At 38.8% G+C, this 25,341-nt stretch overlaps 1 protein-coding gene across 16 annotated transcripts in view; it reads right to left on the bottom strand.

Annotated features, from left to right (window-relative positions):
* Positions 1-865: 865 nt before the first annotated feature.
* Positions 866-25,341, bottom strand: part of TRIM2 (tripartite motif containing 2) — a 112,685-nt gene continuing 88,209 nt past the window's right edge. For 15 of the 16 annotated variants that reach the window (XM_054165366.1, XM_054165361.1, XM_054165313.1 and 12 more), the window contains 7 exons: positions 22,161-22,884; positions 14,305-14,408; positions 12,858-13,025; positions 6,425-6,605; positions 4,823-4,893; positions 2,083-2,223; positions 866-1,116 (listed from right to left, as the gene is read on the bottom strand). In XM_054165366.1, the coding sequence (XP_054021341.1) occupies positions 964-1,116; positions 2,083-2,223; positions 4,823-4,893; positions 6,425-6,605; positions 12,858-13,025; positions 14,305-14,408; positions 22,161-22,884 (1,542 nt within the window). In that variant the 3' untranslated portion in view covers positions 866-963. The remainder of the gene's footprint in view (positions 1,117-2,082; positions 2,224-4,822; positions 4,894-6,424; positions 6,606-12,857; positions 13,026-14,304; positions 14,409-22,160; positions 22,885-25,341) is intronic. The other variant, XM_054165382.1, reaches the window with a different exon arrangement.

Genomic DNA, 25,341 nt, shown 5'->3' with positions numbered 1-25,341 from the left:
TTGTATAATGTAGGTCCTCCATAGGGGTACCTCTTCTGGCTTTCTGTCCTGTGTGATGCTGCATTTTATTTTATCGGTTAATACAATGAGTTGCCTTAAGGGAACATGGCAATGAATGCATATGAAAGAGTGGCACACATGAGGTTAACTGAGTTAACATTGTAATAACCCTGATCCTAATGAACTAGTTTGGTGTCAAAAGGTCTGTCGTTGTACAGGAATCCAGCTCTCACTAATTTATCACTACAATAAAGTTTTTCCAGAGCTTTAGAAATATCAGGGCTCTGCGAAGTCTTTCCAGCACACTGAGCAAGAGGAAGAGTGAAAAACAAGCATGTGAAACAATCCTTCATTAATCCCACATGAGCAGGGAATTTGCATTGATTCTCGTAGTGCTGAACGTTGAGCTGTGTTAGGTCTGATGGCTAGAGCTAGATGGGTTTTGTGAGACTTAACCTTATACTAAAAGGACTTAGTTGTTACAGATAGCAAGACTGAAGAATGTTAAAAGTGTAATACCTACCATGACAATGAGATCTAGAAGATTCCCAGGATCACCTCTGGGTTAAATAATGCATAACAGTGAAACTTCTTCACATTTGGAAGCTCTGAGCAGGAGCTACCCTTTGCAGTCTTCAAAAAGCTTTGGGGTCTTTTCCCAATTTTTTTCTCATTTTTGCCTAACTAGTTAATTCCAGTTCCATAAGTTGCAGTTTGTGTTTAATATCACCTTGTCTTTGTGAATTCAGTTAAAGATTCTGTGTATTAACTCTCACAACAAAAGTTCAGTGAGAAACTTAGGAGGTGCAAGTCCTGTGTAAACAAAGTTTGGAAATTAACATGAGAAGTCTGTAAGAGACTCCATTATTAAAAATGAACTCAAAGTGGGAGATATCCTGCATTGGATCTCTAGGATCAGTCTTTTCTTAAGGGTGGACAATTAGCCAGCTCCAGAGCTCATGGCTACTGTAAGTATCGGTAGACCTTGAAGCAGTGATTTCCAGAGTCTGCAACTACAACATGGCCATCAGAAGTAAGGGCCAGACCTTGGGGACCATAAAGTGGGTCAGCAGAGGTGTTAATGTAGGATAAAAATGATCCACTTCCATCAAAAACCTTTGAGGGTGAGAAAGCACAGAAGAAATGATGTTAATAAAAAAGAAAAATAGCAGACACGAGTCTGCTCTCAATTACACCATCACACATCTCATTTCTGAAACAGCTGACATACACTAGAACAAACAAGGGCAAAATATGATCCAATACAAATGCGTTTTCTTGCTAAAAGAACTAATTAAAGCTGTCAGGATGTCTGGCAAGAATTAAACATCCAATGAAATAAAAATTCTAAAAAGCACCTTAGCTCTTCCTGGTTCTAAAAACAGACAGCTACAATAAATATGACTCATTCAGGAACTCAACCAACACCTTGTTTTCCTAACAAATATTACTGTTTTGGCTAGCAGGACTCTTAGGTTCCCACACAGAGAAAACCAAGAATTTGTTTCCAGTGCTGACAGTGCTTCCTGAGAACAACTCAGCTCCTTCATTTTATAGTCAGTGAAAAAAATACATGCACTTATTTATTATAGATTTTTTGGCAAAGAAGATGACTTTGTGATTAGCACTTGAAAGATAAATAGAATGCAGTTCTCATCACATGAAAGAAATTTTTCTCAACATTTAAAAAAGGTGATATAAATCTGCTCCATTTGCCTCAGGGCCTCTATAGATCATTTGCTTTTTCATCTTTTCCACCATGTTTCCAGTATTCTGTTACGATGATTATAAATTACTATAATCTCAGCAATGCTTTCAAGCCTCCTAAGCCATCAAACAGCTTTTGGAGAACTACTTGGGAACAAGAGCCTTGATCACAGTAACTATTGGAATTGCTATCAATGACCCTGGAAAGCCCCTGGTCTGATAGCCACATCTTCTAAAAGTGAACAGACCACCAGAAACAACAACATGTCTAATGCTGCTATCCTGTTACTTGGGAAGTCAGAAGGCTTTGGTGGCCACAGTTACCAATCCATTCGTTTTCCTGATTAAGCACCTTTGAAACACACAAATATCTACCTGTATCCGGCTGTTTCCCCAATCTGCTACGATAATATTTCCATTAGAATCTACAGCTACTCCAGTTGGTGCATTAAATTGTCCATTTCCTTCTCCGTTCGATCCAAACTTCAGTAAGAATTCTCCCTCCTGATTAAATACCTGCATGAGTTAAAACAAAAACCTGAATATGGAATTAATTTTAAATATTAGTCATCTACCATTACCAGTTCATTTGTTAACAAAACAGAATCAAGGAGTTCCCAGGAACACAACCCCTCTATCCCTATACACACACATACACATACTGAACATACAAGAAAAGGTACCCATCTCTCCCTCCAGCTCTATTACACCATGAAGTATTTCTCTTCTCATTTGAGCTCATATTTAGCTCAGACACAGTGGTAGATGTCCCCAGAAATCCTGCAGTTTGTGCATCTTAAATTAAGCAGAGCTGACTGGGAGTTGGTCTTATAGAAACACAACTAAGCTGATGTAGTCTTCTCTGACTTTCATAATCAACACATACTGAGAATCGCAGCATGCTGCTCTCTGTACAGACAGTTCATCAACAAATTCTCTGTGATGTTACCAGGTTTAGATGGCAGAAAGATGGAACCGATCAATGACAATTCTGTCAGTGTCTTGGATGCACCAATGGGACCCAGTGAGATACTGGATCTGTCATTTACACACTGCCATAGCATCCCTATTTATTTTTCGCCCATCCTAGACCCTGTCCCAGCTGTTCCACAAGGTCCAACAGCATTCTTAGAGACTGGCTGTAGGATGCAAAAGAAAATGCAAAGACCTGACAAGTGACAAGTGCACACAGAAGTGCAAAGAAGGTGAAAGAAATTAGGAAATCATCCTATTCTTGAACACCCATAGTGAACAAAGAAAAAAACATATGGAGGAGGAAGTACCAGGTTGGTGCCTTAGATAATGAAATAAAGTAGAAAAAAAGTCAACTATTATGAAAAAAACCTGAAACAACAAAACAACCAAACAAAAAACAACCCAAAACCAACCCATGAACAAACAAACAGGCAAAAATATATTGCTTTCTTCTTGGGTTAAGACAAGAATGGTGAGTGACTAAATGAGAGATACTGAGTAGGTTTTTCCATGGAAAATTCATGAAGGAGGGAAAACATGAAGATTAGTTGGGGAGAGATGTTTAATTCAAGACACTGGTGGCATGAAGAGACTTTGGGACCCATAACAGTAAAATTTCTTTATTATTGAACCTAAACTTTACTGTCTGCTTTTCCCCTACCATCTAACAAGTGATAACAGCATCACCCAGATTACTAATTGCTAAGTGTCAATTGCCTATATCAATTTAGAGAACACACAAAAAAAAGAATCTTTACCAACTAGTACCAAACTGTAACAAATAGTATTTTTGTCCCATTGAGTCACAACAGAGACAGATGGGAATGCTATGTTCTCATTAGGAATGCAGTAATTATAAATTCACCAAGATGCCACAATTTTTACATCTCTTCCCTTGCTTTTTAAATAATTTTAGTTTGCCCTTGTTAACTCTCTCCAGGCATTCTCCTTACCACAGTAAGCCTTGCTGGTAGAGGGGTAATTTATAGAGCCATGGGCCTCCTGCTGCTAAACCACCTAAACAATGTGCTTTAGCGCTCTGGCGGCAGTCTTGGTTTCTTTGTTGTAATCCAAACCACACGAGTTGCTACTTCCTCTCTAATTTCCAAAGGATAAAAGATCTAGATCTCTGTTCAAAAGCATGATGATTCAGCACTGCTCAGGACATGAGGGTGCCTATGCTCAGTGACTGGTGATTTTCTATTTCAGGTGAACAGATAAGATTAACTGTTTCAGTCATTAACACTGAAGAACTGGACTGAGAGTTCATCTCTGTGTTCACTCAGAACAGGCAACCATTAGGTGAAATCCCAGGGATTTCACTGGTGTGAGGGACTAGCCCATATGGCCTGAGCACTGAGGTAGGACAATGTTCTACTGCCTGTGTCCTCCTGTTGCTCCTGCTGCTTGTTGAGGGAAGGAAGAAGAGCACAGAAAGTGACTGAAGGTAGTTTCATTGCCTGAAATATGCATGGGTAGGTAATTTCTGAAATGGCCTGTAGGTCTTTTACATATATTTGTCACAAGATGACAGCCCAACAAGTATCCTTGTTTTGGTTTATTATTGAGACAAATACACCACCCTATTTTACTATGACTGTTTAATAGGCTGTGAGTCAGAATGTCCCATGGGTGTAAGAACTAGTGGCCAGTGCAAAAGGTACTTGATGAAAACAGCTGCTAAGAGGAAAGGGTTTTAAATGGAACCAGTAATCATAAAGCTTATAGGTATGGAATTAAGGACTGTCAGGTATCTTTCCTTTGTTGTAATTTTGTTCAATTAGAATGTGCGAAGCTTTTCCTGAGAAATTCAAAAAGTTACCAGACTTACTTAAAATAGCAAAGAACACAGAGTAAATAACAGGTTTGGCAGAGAGCTAATAAAAATAACTGAGCTGATATTATTTATCTCAGGTGCAACTTACATTTAAGCAATTGAATGAGAGAACATTATAATGGCACCAAAAGCAATGGAATGCATCTCCATTATGCAATGCACTGCATGCAAAGTCTCTGAATGTACAGTCTGACTTGATACAAATAAAGTGTAATCTCTTTGTTTTTAAAAGTACTTCATTCTCCCCAAGAAATTACCATGCTAAAATAAAAAGCTTTCTAAGTTACCATTAACTGACAGTACCTTGACAGAATGGTTATGAAAATCTGTAACAATAATTTCATTGTTGCTGTTTACAGCTGCAAAATGAGGACCTGAAAGGCAAAGGAAGACAATTAAAATAAAAATAATAATACCACGTAGTAAAAAAAAGTTTGCTTTAAAAAAAATATTATTCAGCCTGCCAGAATGTCATTTTTGGCTTCTGATCAGTAATAGTCAGATTGGGAATATCAATTATGAATTAAGAGTAACTTCATGTTTTAAAAAGCTCAGCATGCCTTTTTGTAAACACAAATAGTTTTTCAACCAGTTGTCAGCTTGTGTTATCAATAACCAGTGTTCATTCCTTCCTCTTTCATATATATATAACTATGTAGATATTTTTGGGCTTATTAACAAGACAAAATATGCAGTGTTTAGGCATCGAGTTGTGTATATACTGAAAATAGTTCTTAAACATGTCCATGCGGAGTCTTAATTGAAATCTTCTATGCTTTGTGTGCTCACTTCTTACAAATGGTAGCTTGAAAACAAGCAAGTACCCACATCAAAATACTTGATGTAATTTGGAGCTATTAAAAGATCAGAACTCAGCGTAAACTGTAAAAAGAGGGAAAACATTTACGCTGAAAATACTCACATGATGACAATTCACCTATTCCATGTAGCCTACCACCAAGAAGTCATAAATTTCTCAAAAGCTTTGTTACAGACTTTGCACACTTATTTGCAGGAAATATTTTTACAAATTTTGAAATCAAAGAAAATAGACATACTCAGAAAATTTTGGTGACACTTAGCTGTGTTAGAGCCAGAGCTCTTATATATTGCATATATGGCACTTGTGCTGTAAGATACTGCAAAGATCTCAAGTTTAAAATAATAAGCAGTTACACCATTGATACTATTTCTCTCTTATGCTGTGAACCACTCAGAACATCAGACCAATCTATAACTTACTTATTCAGTGACCCAACACCTGCAAAACAACCTGCATACGTAATTTGGCATCTTATTTTGAATTCTGAAAGAACAGATTTGCACTCAAAATATATCAGTTTTGGTTGGGTTTTGTTGTTGTTTGTTTGTTTGTTTTAAGTTAATTGCATGTTCTAAGTGAAAGACACCATGTGCAAGCAGTCAGTTGACTACAAGTGGGAATTTTCTCCAAGTGGCATTTTCCTTTTGCATAACTGTCTTCCTGATCTCAGTCTTCACACTCATTTTTTAATGGGAAGATACCACTTAAGATACTGGTTAGTGTGTGTCTGATCACTGGAAAACACAAAGCACGGTATTTGAGCTGATTACCATTAACAGCTGAATGTGGGCATTACAAAGCATTTCTAAAATGCTAGTTAAGATCAGTCTTTCTTGGGTCACTGATATTAAATGCTTCCAGGCACAGAGAGGTAGATAAAACAATCTGGTTACAGCTACATTTGCAGAACAGATGTTGCAGTCTTCCTGACCAATTAAATAACTGCAGAGGGGAATAGGAGCTGCATGTTTAGTAGAACCTTTCTGCTACAGGAAAAGCAAGTAGGATATGGCATCTTCAACATGCTCAAACTTCATGCAAACGTGAGCAGAAGAGGCAAGAAAAGGGGATTTACATATTACCATCAAGTGTACCTGCAAACTGCTTGTCACCATTTCCTCGACTACCGAACCTGGTGACTATTTTCCCATTTGGCTGGAAGATGAAGACACAGCATGCTTTATTGTCCACTACAATTATGTGTCCATTACGATCCACAGAAACACCTTTAGGGCCCATGAGCTTTCCAGATCCAATTTTGGCCTAAAGGGAAAATACAAAATAAGAAAACACGCTGGCATGATAGAAATAAGTTAGCGCAGTTCAGAGACTGTATTACAGACACACAGCTGGACAGAAAGACATGTTTGTCATCAAAAGTTTCCCAGAGGGATGCAGGGGTTTTTTTCAGCTCTTACTCTGTCTTCATGAATTTTGTTTCAGCTGAAAATTAAAAACTGCTTTCTGTACATCCTTTCTGGAGTGGAAAATCTGCCACCTCGGTAAGTGAATCCAAATATACAACCCATGAGAAACACAATCATCACTATCTTGAAAAACTGCAGCATCTGTCAGAAACCATCACAATGTCTGTACAGGCAGAAAAGCATAAAGGACTTCAGCCTTCTATGGCATAGTATTCCCTAGTCCAACAACCACCTGATTATGGACGGGGAAACATGGTTGTACCACTGCCTGCTGTATCAAAGCAGTCAGAGCTCATCTTGGAGCAAACAATGACGTTAGTATCTGAAGGAGATCAAACACTCTTAGTAACCCCCACATTCCTATTCCATGCTACATTCTCATGGATGAGGTTGCAAGTAAAAATAGGACCCATCCCAAAGTAAAGCCATCTAGGTTCCCTGAGGCTGTCTAGTACAAAGACAACAATATTATTACACAACTTCTTTCAATCTTAAGTAAGGAAAACTCCAGAGAGTAAGTCTTGCAGCTTCAAGACTATTCTTAGCCAACATGGAATGATCATGTGTTTATTTTATGTTCAGGTACATATGCTGTTATAAATTTCTAAATACTTAGGCAAAAAGCCACATAATTAAATCACGCTAAAATATCCCCAGAGAAAACTATTAAAAATTACTTTGTGTTCACCAGGGGAAAAATATGAGCAGACCTACAAAATGTATTCAGCTTTGCCTAACAACAAAGCAGCAAAAACATAACCCCAATGCATATATCAGTAGATATATTTCCCTTTAGGGTGACTAAATCATTCTGCCTTCTTTCCTCTGGGATGACTGTGTGTTTGCCTGCATGTGCACCACACCACCTCCGAACCATCACTCCAGGATTCCTATGGAAAAATGACTTAGACTCAAGAGTACAGTGTCTTCCTGTCTGTATAAATACATATGGAAAAAGTAATGAATAACTCTCATACTACATTAATGGGCAGTTAGTGTTGAGAAGAATAATAAAATTCACTATTCTTGGGCCAGGAATTTAAAACTAATTTGCAGGCAGCAATAAACTATGCCTAGCTAGAATTTGCAGTGCTTTTTTACTAAAAAAAAAAATCTCTGTTTCCAGTTTAGATCAAAATATGCTGATGACACATTATTGGGTCTGGCTGAACATATGCTTTGTGTATTTTTATTTCAGAAGGTTTCTTAGAATTATAGGTTTTATTATTTAGAACAGAACATTATGAAACCAAGTCCCTCCTGTTAAATGTATGAATGGAAGCATTTTCAGAGTTTTCTGCTATTAGAAATGAATAAAATATAATGAATCATATGACCCCTTATTGCAAATAATGTGTTTAACTGAATTCAGACAAGGACATTACACCCCTTATTTTATAGGCTCTTTATTAATTGAGACTGGTTTTGAAATATGTGTTTAGAAATTCACCCAATTTGAGTGGAGAATATTCTACTGTGGGATATTCCTAGAAGTAAATAATCAGCTAGCCTATATAAAAATTCATAAAGACTCTTCCAATGTACAAGTAGGTGTGTTAGGGCTTTAAATTTAACGCCACCAATCCTGTTGCTGTCTGACAGGTTTACAATGGTCAGGAATCATTTACAAATTTCCAAACATTTTTCCCAAGAACTTCCCTAATACAGAGATACAGCTTTGTCACACATTGCCATGTCACATAATAAATGGATTTATCATTCATGTGACTGTCTTAATTCAGCTGTCACCACTTAACCGTACTTCACAGAACTGTTCCTATGTGCACATGCCACCAGTTTTTAGCAGCTTTCTTAATTCTTCTAGTAAGACGAGAATATGAAGAAGTCTGACACACAAAATGTTTTCTTTCATCTTTTCCCCCTCAAATAGATCTTGACTTGCAGCCCTGTTTGGCTGATAACAAGTTATCTTACATACAACCATTTAAGACTAGAAAGAAAGTAATTCTCTCCACAAAGGACCAAGAATTGTTCTCCTGGGTTTGTTCTCCAGTTCCTTCACTAGATTTGAACATGACCACTGGTGCAGAAGTTGATGCTGCTGCTTCACCATGTGTTCTCTCCTTAGCATAGCAAGATGTCTTCTCTGAGTTTTCTTAAGCAATTTCAGAGTAATTTACAGAGGAAGCCAGCACTGTTATCTGCCTTTTATAGATGAGAAAAATAAAGCACTGGGAAGTGAAATGTAAGATCACTACTTCTCTGTGAGACCTGTGGCACAGTAAGAAACAGAATCCCCAGTTCCTAAGACTGTATCTGAGGCTTTATCATTCACAGGACAATACAGCCCTTCATTTTACAAGACTTGTGTTTTGGTGTAACACTAGATTAGAGTTTGTCCATCTCTTCATTATGCAAGTTTTACAGCCTTGAGAAAATGGAACATCTGCCTCTGTTGCTACCAGTGAGTAAGGAAGGTGACACTTTGCTGCCTGGTAGTGGAAGTTGCTGGGGTGAGGTTGCCCAGTGCTATTACCAGGGAGATGCCTGGGCCTGGCTCCAGAGGAAATTTGCTTTCTGGTTCACATGACTATTAAGTCATGTGAAAAGTGTAAGTAAATACAGAAAGAAGGGGAGATCAACACAAATAGATCAAGTTCAAAATAGCCCCGTGATAATGCTGTTAACAGCTAGCAGCCCACCTGCATCAACAATCATATACAATGGCTTGCAGACATGGTCCTTTGAAGCAAAACACATTAGGCCTTCATCTATCTCTGTGTATCTTAGCAAGAATTGCACAATTAATCTGACAAAACCCCTGTAAGAATTACCATTGCCAATACACAAGAAACTACTGGGCTTTGCCCAGATTCCCACAGGCTAGATCTGTTATATCTGTGTCCTGTGTTTCAACTATATTATTATGCCTGTCCTCCACATATAAAATGCTTCTACAAACATTTGTATATTTTTCTCTCATAAATATAGCCTGTTGCATTCAAGCTAAAAATGGTATTTTCTATCATTGATATTTCATCTCTCATTTAATTAGTCTAGTCTCAAGAACTATAAAGTTCAGTGCATTAACCTGTATTAATTCCACAAACTTTTACAACTTTACATGAACTGAAAACAAAGCTAGGCACCACATCAGAGGAACTACCTTATTAATTCATCTTTTCAGTACCTCTCTCCCTGCTGGTAGTGTATAGCATGTAAGTTCCTTGCTTCTCCAGAGCAATGGCTTTTTCCTGGCACCATCTGAAATGCTGGATTTACAGCATGTCTCCAGAAGGAAATGAAAACAAGCCTTCCACGGTTAGTGTCCAGATCAAGCCAGTTCACATTTAAGATGTTAATTATTAAGACACTCTTAGGTTACTCAGAATATTTGGATTCTTAACTAAATTACATCTTTGGGGGTTTTGTTTTGCTTTTTTAAATCTTCGTTTCATTCAAAGACTTCAGCCAAAACCAAGGGTTTCCTGCGTAGCTGAACATTCTCAAAACTACTTGACATGGAAATCCCATACTCTCTGCAAACACAAGTAATTTATATTTTTTTTTAACACTTGCATTGCATATTAGTGTTGTTGTATTTTAGCTTCAAGTCTACACGGATGCCGGATACTTTTAAAAGCGTACACACATCTGTTTCCCAGATAGAAGTCAATGACGACTGTGCAAGCACAACTGCCTGTTCACTACAGAGCTTTGAAAAGACTACTCAAAGGAAGGCCATTTCAGGGTACACAAGTTATCAGCTCAGGACCTGAGCTTTTCGGTCATTAAGCTGCCAGCAACTAATCCAAATGGGCAATTTCTCTCCAATGCAAGACACTAGAACTAGGTGACTGTGGTAGAATTTTCCCTGCATGTACTAAGAGGAGCTGGAAGCCTTGCTACAGCAGGAAAGTTATGATGTAGTTGCCATCACAGAAATGTGGTGGGATGACTCACATGACTGGAGCACTGTAATTGATAACTACAGGCTCTTCAGGAGAGACAGGTGAGAGAGAAGGGGTTGGAGGGGTGGCCCTGTACATCTGGGAGGCTCTGGACACCATGGAATTAGAGATTAAGGATGATCAAGTTGAGTGCCTGTGGGTGAGAATTAGAGGGAAGGCCAACAAGGCTGACATCCTGACACCCTAATAGACCACCCAAATAGGATGAAGAGTTTGATGAATTATTTTATAGGCAGGTAGAGACTGTCTCAAGATCACCAGACCTTGTTCTTATGGGCATTTTTAACCTGCCAGATGTCTGCTGGGAGCTTAACACAGCAGAGAGGAGACAGTCTAGAAGGTTCCTAGAATGTATGGAGGATAGCTTCTTGTCACAGCTGCTGTGTGAGCCTACCAGGGGTAAGGTTTTGCTTGACCTTCTTTTTTTCAAACAGAGAAGGGCTGGTGGGAGATGTGGTGGTTGGAGGCTGCCTGAGGTCCAGTGACCATGAGATAATTGAGTTTTCAATATGCAGTCAAGCTAAGAGGGGCAGCAACAAAACCTCCACTCCGGACTTCCAGAGGGCAGATTTCAGATTACTCAAGGAACTAACTCAGAAGGTACCCTGGGAAACAGCCCTTGAAAACAAAGGGGTCCAGGAGGGCTGGACCTACTTCAAGAAAGAAATCTTGAAGGCGCAGGAACAGGCTGTGCCAATGTGCCGGAAGATGAGCCGCCAGGGCAGATGGCCGGCCTGGATGGGCAATGAGCTTCTGGGTGAATTAAGGTGGGAAAAAAGAGGGTGTATCATCTTTGGAAGGAAGGAGAGGTAACCCATGAAATGTTTGAGGATGTTCCTAGGTCATGTAGGAAAAAAATTAGAGAGGCAAAAGCCCCTTCAGAGCTTAGACTGGCCTCTGCTGTGAAGGACAACAAGAAATGCTTTTGTAACTATATTAATGGCAAGAGAAGGGGCAAGGACAACCTCCACGCCTTAGTGGACATGGAGGGGAATATTGTAACTAAAGATGAAGAAAAGGCAGAGGTACTTAACACCTTCTTTGCCTCAATTTTTAATAGCAAGATAGGTTGTCTTCCAGACAACTGGCCTCCTGAGCTGGCAGATGGAGTCAGGGAGCAGTATAGTTCCCCTGTAATCCAGGAGGAAGTAGTTAGAGACCTGCTCAGCCACTTGGATCCCCACAAGTCCGTGGGACCGGATGGGATCCATCCTAGGGTACTGAGGCAGCTGGCAGATGAGCTAGCCAAGCTGCTCTCCATCATTTTCCAACAGTCCTGGCTCACTGGAAACTGGCCAACATGGTGCCCATCCACAAGAACGGCCAGAAGGAGAAGCCAGGGAATTACAGACCTGGCAGCCTGACCTCAGTGCCAGGCAAGATTATGGAACAGGTCATCTTGAGTGCAATCACACAGCACTTACAGGATGGCCAAGGGATCAGGCCAAGCCAGCATGGATTTAGGAAGCGCAGGTCCTGCCTGACCAACCTGATCTCCTTCTATGATCAGGTGACTGCCTGGTGGATGTAGGGAAGGCTGTGGATGTAGTCTACCTGGACTTGTAGTCTACCTTGCCCATAGCAAACTCCTGGCCAAGCTGTCAGCCCGTGGCTTGGACAGCAGCACTCTGAGCTGGGTTAGGAACTGGCTTGATTTGGTCATACATATGGAATAAATAGAGGAAGTCATCATCAGTCTGATACCTTATTTTTCTCCTCCATATGTCGCTGAAGAGCCTCATGTTCTCGTAAGTCTTTATGTCTGATTGTATGTATATACATATATACACACACCCTTCTGTATCTTCAGAATAGCAACTACTTGAAGGCTGTTGAGGTAGTCCAACTAGACATGACTACACATTGGCCATCCTCAACTGTAAGTTACAGAAAGGCATCCAAGCACCCAGCATGTAGAACAATAAAATGCAACATATTGTCTCTGTTTGGTATAACATTAGCATAACAGCTGAGACTTCTTTCCGTTAATTAAAGAGCATGGCTGCGTCATGGGTTTCCACATCGCAACAATGGAATTTGGACTAAGTTATCACCAAGCTATGTTGTTTCTTGACAGGAAAAAAAAAACCCACAAACATTTTGCAGTCTTTTTTAAGATGGAGAATGCTCAGGAGAGTTCACATGGCAGTTCATACCTTAAATTTTCCATCTGATGAGAATATGCTAACCCATTTGTTATCATAATCTGCAATAATGATGTCACCACTTGGATGCACAGCCACTCCTGTTGGCCTCTGCAACTGGCCGGGAGATCTTCCTCGTATGCCAAAACGGCTTTTGAACTGGCCATCATTGGAAAATATCTGGAACAGAAAACATCCATTTTAAAATTAGGTCTGCGTAATTACATCATCTGTTTATTGGAGCCTAGGTTTCTGCAAGTCACTAACAGCCAGGAAGAGAGTTAGGAACATTAAGCACTTTTGCACAGTCCATATTTGAAAATTATATGCCCAGCTTAAGAAGAGGCTTCCACCTGGACACTAATTTCAAAGTAGAAAACTTCTTTGTACTACTATTGCACTGTTTCCTCAGTGATCTCAAAGGACTTTAAAAACATAAGTGAATTAAAATTCAGTGTCCCTCTCAGCTGGAAGGAAGTTGCATCATTCCCATAGTAGAATAAGGAAACTGAGCCACTGAGTGACTCAGCCATAGTCAAACACTGTCTGTGGAAAAGATAGGAATAAATGCTAAAAGAGAATTTCAAGATTTAATTATCTGACTTAGAGATGAGTACTAGGCCATTTCCTGAGAGATATGTTAGCCACTCAAAATTCTGTTTGTGTCCCCAGGCCACGTAATTAGACACTAAAGTTCCTCTGAAGTAGCTGCAGATTACAAAGAGGGAGGCTGCTGGTGAATATTTGACGCTGTCTCTTTGAAAAGGCCTGGAAATGAGTTCTTACTGGATGTGGCTTGCTCGTTTTCACATATTGAAGAACAAGCCACACACTGCTGCCTTCATCATTACTACCACATGGGCAGCTTGAAGAGTGATGACAAATTGTTAATGGTAAAAAAGATACATGGCAAGCAAAAGAAAAAGCACAGCTTGATTTTCACTCACGTCACAGAAGCCAGTAATTCATGGGTGTGAGGGGTGCTACCACAGAAAAGATTTGATCATGCTATCATACATCAAAGTCAACTAAGTAGACTAACTGACATTTGAAAATTACATCCTACATGTTATTGTTGTATTTGTATTTGCTTAAGAAATTGTTTTTTGTGGCACCTTGCCCTAGCTTTGTATTTGGACACATGACATGATAAAGTTACAATACAAGATTATAACAAGGAATTGTTACAGATTATTGCAGTGCTTGCTTTCCTTGTTCACTGCCAAATGTCACATGGAAGGGAAATAAATTCTGATATAGATACTAGATATAGTGTAGATCTGGAAAAAGATACCTCTATGTCAAGAACATTAAATGATAATGGACAATAAAAAAGTTAAGCTTCCTCTGCATTTCCTGTACCTATTTGAATTATACAAAATGTCTTTCCCAGAGGACAAAGGTGGCAGAGGTGTGAGGGCTGAGAGAGAAAAGTGCTGGAAGCGGCATGTCCTCGTACCTGCACACACTGGTTGTTACTGTCTGCTATCAATACTTTTCCATTTGTAGATGCAGCTACACCTTGAAGATTTGTAAATTCCCCTTTGTTTCTTCCTTTGGTGCCTAGAATTGAACAAAAAGCACATAAAGAAATCAGATTATACAGGACTAATAAGTTAGAACCTAAAATGCCAAGACATGCATTTATTACATCCTTTTGCTGTATTAAAGATCCATATTGAAGAATTCTTGTAACTGCTACAACTTTGAAAAGCTATCTTAGTAACAGATCCACAGTTCTAAACACAAGAAGGGATCATTCTTACTCTTTGGCATGTGTGCCATCAAAGCTCCCATCAATGTAATTGTATCTTTGACCTTAATAATTCAAAGTGTTCACACTTTGCCTCTTGAATGAGGGAACTAATAAAATGTTTTCTCCTGAGTGATGGACTTTCAAAAAAATTGTCTGGGTTTTTATTCAGAAATAAGGCAATGGAAGGGCTGGTACAGTAGAAATACAAGAACAGAGGCCAAGATAACAAAAACCTGGACAAACGACACGGGTTTAGTACAATTGGCTAAATCTTCTCAGTGAAGTCACAAAGTTGAGATAAACCATATCAGTGATCATTCTGGTTGGGTCCATTTCAAGACAAGGAAGTTTCCTGTTCACTCATACACAGTTACCAGTTACAGGCTTTAAAATTCCCTTAGAAGGGAAACTCAGATGAAGAATTGGTTTTGAAGGATTGGGACTTCTGGGCCAATGAAGATCAACACATGGAGACTGAATGCTTCTGCAAAGCCATTAGACTATTCTAATAAAGCAGTGTACAGACACACCTAGAGGTCCCATTTTTACCCAGAACAAATTCAAGTGATTTATACAGATGTGCAAGTTTTCCCCCCAGTGGCTTATGCAGATAAGAGCTGTAAAATGTTGAATTTTCACAAAAATTCATTAAGTATAGGTGCCTCATTAATTAGATATTTGTTCTGAGACATTCCAAGGAGAGTCACACAATAAACTGATGTCTTAAAAAGGTCAACTCTAAAGTGACTGGTTCAAATTACACCTAGAGCACAGGAACAATATCCAAATTCCTGCTTTGTTTGTAAAGGAAGCTCAGGAGTCTTTAGACAATACTGCAGTTATGATCTTGGACACAAGGTTATTCATAACGAATGAATGAATTTTGAAACAAAAATACTCTCTATGCTGTTCTTTCCAAGACTTTGATGCAGTACTATTTTTCCTGGTAAAGTATTTTTTACAAGTGTTTGCTGGCTATATATTTGCCATTAACTGGTTCCAATATATGACTGAAAAACTTGCATTTTCTTCTAGCCAGTCAAAAATATCCTGGAGCTCAGCAATTAAAACTGTTCTGACTGTGATGCCCAGTAGAAGACACACATGTTAGCTCTGATTGTATTTAGCTTTCATGAGGGATGTGTATGCTTTTAACCCTCCTTTCTGCTGTGGTGATGGCTGTGGCATACATATTTCCTATCACTAGCTAGAAAGTGGTGTTTAATTCCTTTACAGTTGGTGCTGCAAGCATGTCCCTTTGTTTGAGGGCTTGTTTTCTTGAACTCCATATGCTCCATCTTCTAAACAAGGCAAATACTTGTACATTTTTGTACTGCAAATGAAAGGTACATATTCAGGGAATAGTGAGTTATATGCAAATTACATTACCCATACTTGAGCCATTTATGTGTATTCTTTTAATGAGCAGTGCCTGAGGGAGGCATGCAGTAATTTTTTTCCACCATATGCTAATGATAACTTTCCTTTTTTGCCTTTCAGCCAAAGAGAATGGATGAAAAGGGAGAAACATTTGTCAGAACAGAGCAGGCATAAGCTAGAGCATCTGGAACCAACTAACACAAAGTTTATGGAATGTATGCTCTCTACCCTTAGAAAAATGTTCTGGAAAGTTGAGGAATTTAATTTTTAAATATAAGTGATGCCTATATAAAGAGTTAGTGAGAGTGTCCTTCATAGGGACCTTATAAACATAATCATCAAAGGAGAACCAGGAGAATTCACCCAATAATGCCACAGTCACATTTCACAGGAGTTTAGGAAATCATAATTTACTAGCACAGCCTGCAGATGAAACTCAGTTCCATGCAGCGTCCTTATACATAGAACTTTGCAGCTATCAAGCCTATCACAAATGTTGAAGAGTTCACTATGCCAGCAAAGATCTAAATCCAAGTACAGGCAGTGACATCAGTTCAGACAGTGAGAGGAAAGCTTGTAGTAAAGTCAGCATTTGGAAAAGCTGGCTTCTGCAACTTACTCTGACACACCAAACAATGGTAGTTTCTTCCTGTAAGTAGATTACTCCCTTATAAACATATCTGTCTGAGACAATCTCCAACAAATCTTCTGCTGCAATACACCACCCCTCTTTAAGCAAGGCACCCCATGCTTTGTCTTCTTTCAGTCACGGGCAGTCACCTATCATTCCTTAGCATAGGGAGGCACCACCATTTCAAATGTACACAGCTGAAACCAGAGAATAGTTGCGGGATCCTCATTCCTGTTTCCCAAGCAGCCTGGTTTAGAGATGAAAGCCTGCATCTTTCATGCCTATCTTTACCCAGCCTTACCTCCCCTCTATTTTGAGCTACTGAGGGGCACAGGTTTACTGCAACTTCTGTGGCAAGTATCTGTGAACTGGGAGTTTTCAAAAGGGGACGGCTGAACAGAGTTATGATGAAACAGATCTGTGGCATTTGGAATAGCTCTATACTATCTTTGTATACAGATAATAAACAATCAGATTTGCCTCAGATCTATCTAATTTCTTCTGGCATTGCTGAGTGTAGCCTGCACACACCAATTAATTTAGTTTTGAAGATACACTTTCAACAAAAGAGTATCCCATTTTCAGCTCAATACAGTCTAACACCCACAAAATGCTTCATAATTTCAATCTTTTATTCTTGAACAATAGAGGCCTGATTGAATTTCCCCAAAAGAATGGAACAGAAAAATCTAAAAGTCCATTAACATTACAGAGGATGTTACAAATTACATCATGTAACTGCAGAAAGAATCCTGCTCTCTAAGAGCTGGGCCTCTGGACAAACCTGTTGTAGAAGGCACATTTTTGATGCTATTAGTAATAGAAGGAGCGGTTCTTGCTGTCTAAGTTTTACTAATATGAATAATAACCTCCCTACTTGCTAGCCTAGATTTACCAGATTCAAAAAACACAAAGAAAAACCATGGCACTGCCACCAGCAGGAAGAGAATAGATTCAGAGATATAAAAAACCTTGCAGAAAGAGACTTTGGAAGTTGAAAGTAGCCATAACCTGTTGTGTAACTACCATTTCTTTTCTGCCTGTAACACATCAAATACTTCTTGGTCTGTTCTCTTCACAGTACTGAAGATAAGGATAAAACTGAACAACATGGAAAGATCTACATACATAGGGCATAGACTAGTATCAAGGAGTTGTTTTCTTGTTTTCCATCTTCATTTCTTTTTTCCCCAGAGTGCCAAAAGATATTTAGTCAAATCTTACACATTATGAGGATGTGGTATCCACTCTCTTAACAGATACAGCTGAAACAGAAAAGGCTCTGTAATAAAACTGCATTGAATGAGGTTGTTAAAGGCTATATGCTTATTGTAAAATAAATGTCAGTGTTTCTAATCCAAGTCCCCAAGCAAATATAAGTATCAAAATCAATCAGTCTGCTGGATGAAGGCACACAATGTTTGTAACCTTTAAAGACAAATGAATAATTCAGTAGAAATTCTGGCAGATACTTCAGCACACTGTTGGTAGTGAAGTTTGGGTTGATTTGTATTAATTTGCTTTGCACAGCATCTGTCCCTAAACACTTGGCCAAGACCACCTCCAAGCCTTGCTTGTGCAGCACATCTCTGGCCACCACAGCTAAGTATGCACAAATCCTAGGGGGAGATGCACCTCAGAAGGAGTTGTTTGCTGGTACAGCAGCAAAACCCTGAATTACATGAGTTGAATCAAGACCAGGTCTCTGTCATCAGACCCATGCAATGGATTTTGACAGCAATGTAATGTCAAAAGGTATGACTACAAAACTATGCAATGTAGGCCTGGCCAAATTTTACACTGGCCATCACAACCACATAAAGAGTTCATAACAAGCCTCAGAGAGAGTTAAGCTAATAAACTGGGAAATCAAATTCTACTTCCCCATTGCCAGGCATTCATCTTTCTACAGACGTATAAATTCTGTATAGAAAGCATCTTACTAAACATCTTGCTATTTCATGCTACCTTCTAATGGGTTTGTTCCAGAATTCCAAAACAGAGAATGAAAACCAACCAATTTAAATTTGTCAGAGAGGGCTTTTGCATTTCATGTATCACACTTCTGCACTACATGGAGCAACCACACATGCACAACCCTTTCTTCTTCAATGCCTGTAGGCTGTAATGTGGCCAGGACAGGGCCTTGCTGGAAAGGAAGAGAAGGGATGGGGGAAGGGGGAAAAGCAGAGGCTGCAGGAAGTGTTTTCATCCATACAAGGGGCTAACTGCAATTGGAAAAATACATGCTTTTCTTTTCAAAGAGATGTGTACCCATATAATACACTTGGATTTTTGCAAAAGCTCAAAAAGTATGTGCCTACAGACAGCCCTGTTCCTTTCAAACAGGACTCTCCACAATTTCAGGCAGAGACCTTCAAAGAAAATTGAAGAAGAAACAGCTGATCAAGAATCCTTTCGCTTCTCCTTAGCCTTCTTTTAAACTGTGCTAAAGTTATTATTACACAGGCCCTGTTCATGAGTTTTAACGTGAAGTAAATTCACAAAAAGGTTCTGACTTGGTTTCAGCATTGATAGGAGTCCAGAAGACAACATCCACACTTAGTAAGGAAGCTGACAGAAGGTATGGTTAGAGGCACTTAAAAAAAACCAAACACCACACCCAGAGTGAATTACACATGTAAAATGTACCAGCTAAACTTAGATGCTCAGTTACATGACTGAACTGACTGAACTAAAAACATAGTGTGAGGAAAAGGAAAATTGAACTTTATAGCAGAGAGACAACTCTCCATCTGGTTGTATCTGATGCCAGTTCCAAGTATAAATAAATGAAGAGAAAAAGCAGTTCAAGTGAGAAATAGTACCACTACTGTTAAACAGTGTCAAAAATCCCAGTCATGAGAAATGACAGATGAGAAAAAAAAACCAAGGCATATGGCACAGCATTGCAGATCTGGAGCACAAGATGGGGATAGAATAGCTAATGGATGTCACTCATGGCTCTTAGTTCTTTACAAGACACAGGAGAGATTTGCCAGTAAAGGTGGAAGTGGCTGACACTGTCAACATCCCTCACCTTCATTTACCTCTGCTCAGCATGGGTCTAAGGCACAAAAGCAGGGTAACAGAAAGGAGCCTTCCCTTTCATTTTAGTGCTTTCTACCACCTGCATACATAGCAAAAAATAATGTGTAATGATAATTTCCTGGCTATTGTAAACATATTCTTCTTTTCATTTATATAAATCAAGTACATGCGATGCACTGCATGGACATACTCTTAGAGATCACATCCATTAAAAAAAAAAGGATGCAGATGCACATTATTGAGAGAGGAGGAAGCAAGAAATATTCTTGTGAATAATGAATTACACCAATATATGAATGTACAGTCAATATCTCAACCTTAAAATGTCTGAATAGAACCACATGCCATTTTAAGAGCCATGAATAACAGAATTGGCAAAAGACATAATGCACAATTCCCCATGAAAGCAAGCACTTCACTGTACTAATGTTGTATTAAAGCTATCTCCGTTGAACTAGCACAGGAGCAATCTCCTGCTAGAGCTGATCCATTTCCTTCTGCGTTAACGCCCATATGTCAGCATATACACAATATCATACTTCATATATTTGGATGCCCATAGGAATATTACAGTATGGTTCTCCAGCACAGCTGCGTGAGCTTTTGGCAGCCTAATTATTAGATGTCTCTTGCCCAGTTTAAAATACAAATCCGGATTTGTCCAGAATTCAACCAAGGGTTCAAAACAGATACACAGTTGCGTTGGAAAATAGTGATAAACTTTATTTTTCATTATCTTGTCAACAAGTGAACCAAACCTTAACTTTTTAAAGTAAGCTGAAACTGGATATAAAGGAACTGTTAAATCCATGCATGAAATCCCTGTTAAAATGTCAGAAGTCTGCCTGTCTTCATTAATTTTGCATATTTTGAAAGAGTGTAAAAAGCTAGAGTGTTACAGCTGCAATGACACAAGAGACCTCTCGGATGATGCATACAGAAGCCCAGAGGTACATCTCTGTGTAGAGTCATTCTGTGAAATGAGTGGCTGAGAACTGAACATGTGATAGGACAAAGTGTTGCTCTCAGCTCAGTTTTTCAATATAATACTGATCCATATCTCCAAATCTAGATGCTCCTGGGAGGCATCATCAAGCAAAAGCTCTGAGACATGCATAGCTTTTGTTCTGATTATTTTCTCTTCTTTTTCTGGAGTTTGGGTACTAATTTAACAAAGGTTACCTACCAGCTTTGGACAGTTAAACATGGTCACTGGCATGCAGGACTAGCTTGACTTCAGTATGAATTGTTCTACATCCTATTTCTAACTTTTGACTCAAAAGTCTCCATAAAATCTAGCCATAGTGACAGTAATGCTGGATATCATTGCCCCTGTAAAATGCTTAGATTTGTTGTATTTACAGAGTCACTTATCTTACAAGGAAATGCATCTAGGAAAGATTGGTCATGTTATGAGTGGCTTCACCCAACGCTTACGTTGGACTGTCCTCCTCAGGAAGAAAAGCATGCTTGCTGAACACATTTCCTGATAGAAGACCATTATGTTATTGCCTGTACTTTCTGTCAAAGCAAGGAAGCTATTAGAAATACTGTCAGATAAGAAATCAGATGGGCAGGGTTAACTAACTGACAAATGTGCCCAGATAAATTTTCAATACAATTACCAAAAAACCTCCATTCATTCTTTGCTACCAGGGGGAAAGCCACCCTGCTGACTAGTTGTCAGACTTGGTAATACATACTGCTGAACATACTAAGAATTAGCTTGCTTTTTAATTTAGTTGTACAAAGTGAAAAGTATTTTATAGCTATGTAAGGATACATTACATAAATACAGTACCCCATGGTTCTTTAAAAATTATGAATTATTATTATTATAAAGTTTTTTAAAGGACACCAAAAGACCTGAAAGAAAACCACAGCAAATGACACTGAATTCTTATATTTTTATAGAATTCTTATATTTTTATAGAGCACTGGAAGTCCACATATTTCGAGATAACATTGCACTATACAAAGGAACAAGCATATTCAAATATTGCAGAGAAAAAGGATGAATAAAGGAAACTGGAATTTTTTTCCTGTGCTGACATAATGAAATGCCTTTATGTAACCACAGGATTGAGTTCCAGGTTAATTAATTAGATTAATCTTTAGGGCAATGCTTTTAGAGAAGGCGTCCTCCTACTTCCCTTCTTGCCATGCAAATTTTGAATGAAGCCATTTAATCTAATCTGAACCATCAATATTATTATATTTCCATTTTATGGTGCTTAATAAAGTACAGAGGAGGTGGTAAAATATCCTATCCCAAATCAAATGTATGCATTTCTCCACCCAAATTCCAATTACTTGCTGCAAATAGAATTTCTGAAGTATGTGCTTTTAAAATTTACATATGGACAAAAGTCAAGAGACTGAAGGTATTATCAAGTTGCTCTACTTAGAGCTTTAACCTTAAAATATTTTAACTAGTGGATTTTTTTTTTTGTTCTGTTTTTTAAGTATGTCACTACATAGCAGGCAAGTCACCTACCTACTCTGAAGATCAAATCATCTTCAATGGGATTCTCTTTTCTTTTGCCAGTGCTGTACATGCTCGCAGGTCTTTTCACAGCTTTCTGCTTCACATGACCACTGCCAGGAGATTTAACACGCCTCTTCACACCTTCAGTAGTAGGAGACACATCTGCTGATCTGACCACTTTCAGTTTGAATGGGCTGCCCTTGATATGTTGATCATAAAGTCTCAGTGACAAAGTGAAGTCCCCTTCTTTCTGAACAGTATACAAAAATTCATAAGTGCCATTTTTATTGTCAAGTATTTCTCCATCTGCTACACTGCCATCAGGTGTGCTCAGCTCAGCAGTGAGGTAAGCATTCCCAGATTTACAGAGCTCCCCATCTTTGTCCTTAGTTGTGATGGTAACCGACATGGGCTGTCCGATCACTGTCTGCCTCAGTCCCTCACCTGTGGCAACTGTTTCAGAGGCGACAGCATTGGTGGTTAAAATAGTACCCAGATTGTGAATTGATTTCTTCAGGCCTTCTGTTTCCACTATGAAGTCCAACTGATCATTTTCACGAGGCTGCAATGGGAAGTCCCGCTCAGCCAGTTCATTCAGCTTGTCACTCATTTGCTTCTTCACCAGCAGAACTTCAGTTTCAGTGCCATGGTTGAGAGCTTGGGCTGTAAAGTTGCTGCAACTTTTAATGCTTTCTTGTCCTTCAAGTAAGGTATCCAGCTGTGTCTGGAGGACCTGTGTGCATTACCAAACACCAGATTAGCACCATGCCACAAGAACTATCCTAGCAAGATGCAGTATGTTATGTATCTGAAGGCCTTCGTAAAAACCCAATTTATAATGGTTTATTTTAAAGCATCATCTTGGAAAAAGTACCACACTGATCCCCCACATGACCTGGAAATACCAATCTGCAACATGAAAAATATACTGGTTTGGGTCTTCGAGGGTTCACAGATCCACTGTCACACTAGACACAATTATTGGCCCACTTGTCTGTCTTGTCTCTTTTGTATAAAACCAAACAAAAAACCCCCAAACGACCACACAAACCCAATGCAAAAACCAAAGCCAAATATAGAAGGTTGAACCTTGCTCCATCTAACTTTCAGCAGACACAGGTAATAACATAGTTACTGGGAACTGAGCTGTGTGCACAGAGATACAGGTATTTCGGACTCATCAAGCTCGTTAACAAAGAGAGGCTGCAAGAAACCTCTTTAAACTGTTTCTTTAGAGTCTCCCTAGCAGAAGCAGGCAAATTGATAGCTAGTTCAGGAAGCAGGAAAGGAAAATTTAAAGAATGGGTTGTGAATATTGGAAAGAGTTAGGTTGAAGTTATGGTGGACAGGAAGTACCTACTTTATAGTTAAGACTGAGAAAGAGTTTTTATTATAGGCTCAGTTCTGGCCCTCAGTCTAAAATCCTTGAAACAGTACTGGCCTCAAAATTGTTAGGTGTGGGCTGGGAACAAGACAAATTTTTTATTTTTTCCCAAATCAGTTTTGCAATGGAATGGAAAAAGGATCCCTGAATTACAACAACCTAGCAGAGAAACTGGTGACAGTTAGGAAAGCCCAGACGTTCCAGTTACCCACCACGCTCTCCACAGACAAAATCCTCAGACCAAAGTACCCAGTCACACACATGGTATGTTTTTCCTACAGAGAAGAACTAGACACAGATATTACTGTAGATTAGAGCAGTTATTTTGTTGGTCACCACTGAAAATGCTTTCAAAACATTTCAGTTGATTTTAAAGTAAACTTAAGAGATGGTGTGTATTTATTGTTATGAAATACTTTTCCCTTGCTGAGCCACATCATGTGATGACACTGTATTCTAAAGGCATTTTTCTTCTGAATTTTACAAAGCTATCTGCTTTCCATTTACTGGAGAAAAATCCAAGTTACTGATATGGGAAAGCAAACTGATATGCAAGCAAACCGAATGAACAAATGTCAAGACTATGCAGAAATTTCAACTTCATCTGTTTTTCTAAGCATCTATAAACCCAGTAAGGCATTTCTAATCTGCCTTGTCTTTATTCAAAAATATAAGTAGTTACAGCTATAGGTAGATAGCATCGCTAACAGAGTCCCAGGGTGACAAAACCCCATATGCTTGGGATAACAAGTTACAAACTGGGGAAGAAGACAGTTTGCAGCTATGTTCTAAACCCATTATTTTCTCAAAATAGTTTTCTTTCATTACAAATGTGGAAAAATATTAAGTCCTACCATAACATATTTAAAACGTTTCACATATATTCAGTCCACTGGCCAACTGAAAACAAATTGCCAATTTTCTTTTAGTACAGTGTAGTTGTAGTCCTTCCTTTTATTTTTGCAAGTACATGATCAGAATGATGGAATATTTGGGTTTGATCTATTTTGCTGGACCACTATTAATTCAAAAGTAAAACTCAATTCCAGTTATCCTTTTTAATACAAACAGGGCAGATGCCTCTTTAACTGTTTATGTTCAGCTTTGCAAAAAATTGGTTTTCTCATGCCCAAAAATGGTTCTTAGATAATTTTAAATTACTTTAAACAACCATAAGAAAATTTAACTTCATATTCCACTTGGTGTAAACTTTGTACATGCCCTGCATGTATTTGCTTGCTAAGAAAATAAGTTTTCATGAACCTGGGATCTAAGTCCAAAGTTTTTTATGCTAAAAGCATCTCAGCTGCTGCTTAGCTCTGGAGATTATTAAATTCTGTGCCATATACCTGGAGCTGCTTAACCTGCTCAGGAATTGCACAGAATGCCCAAAGATCCCTATATTATCAGGCACTCTTGAAACACCAGTTGTTGATGCTACTTTTTTTCAAAGGCTGCTTAGAGGGAAGAGATCTTTCTATTATATAAACCAGAAAACTGATGCCCAGGAAGACAAGGACTGAATTCTTTCCTTTGCCTGATTTAGACTTACTAATTCTCAACAACAATCCTATCCACCAGGCTACAGGATTCTCTTTATAAAGGTACAAATTTCTGGTTTGTTACTCTGAAGCTTAGCCTACAATGCAGGAGTTAACAACACAACGTTCAGTCATCCAGATAGGAAGTCATAGAGTGAATACAGCTCTGGAACCTATCACTCTGCATTCCCCTATGAAAGTGAGATGTCCCTCTAATCTTCATGTCTTCCAGCCACTGATATCTAACATGAAATATGTTACCAGG

This window comes from Dryobates pubescens, chromosome 1 (genome assembly GCF_014839835.1).
Source record: "Dryobates pubescens isolate bDryPub1 chromosome 1, bDryPub1.pri, whole genome shotgun sequence".
Taxonomy (NCBI): domain Eukaryota; kingdom Metazoa; phylum Chordata; class Aves; order Piciformes; family Picidae; genus Dryobates; species Dryobates pubescens.
This window is presented reverse-complemented; position numbering and strand designations above follow the sequence as displayed.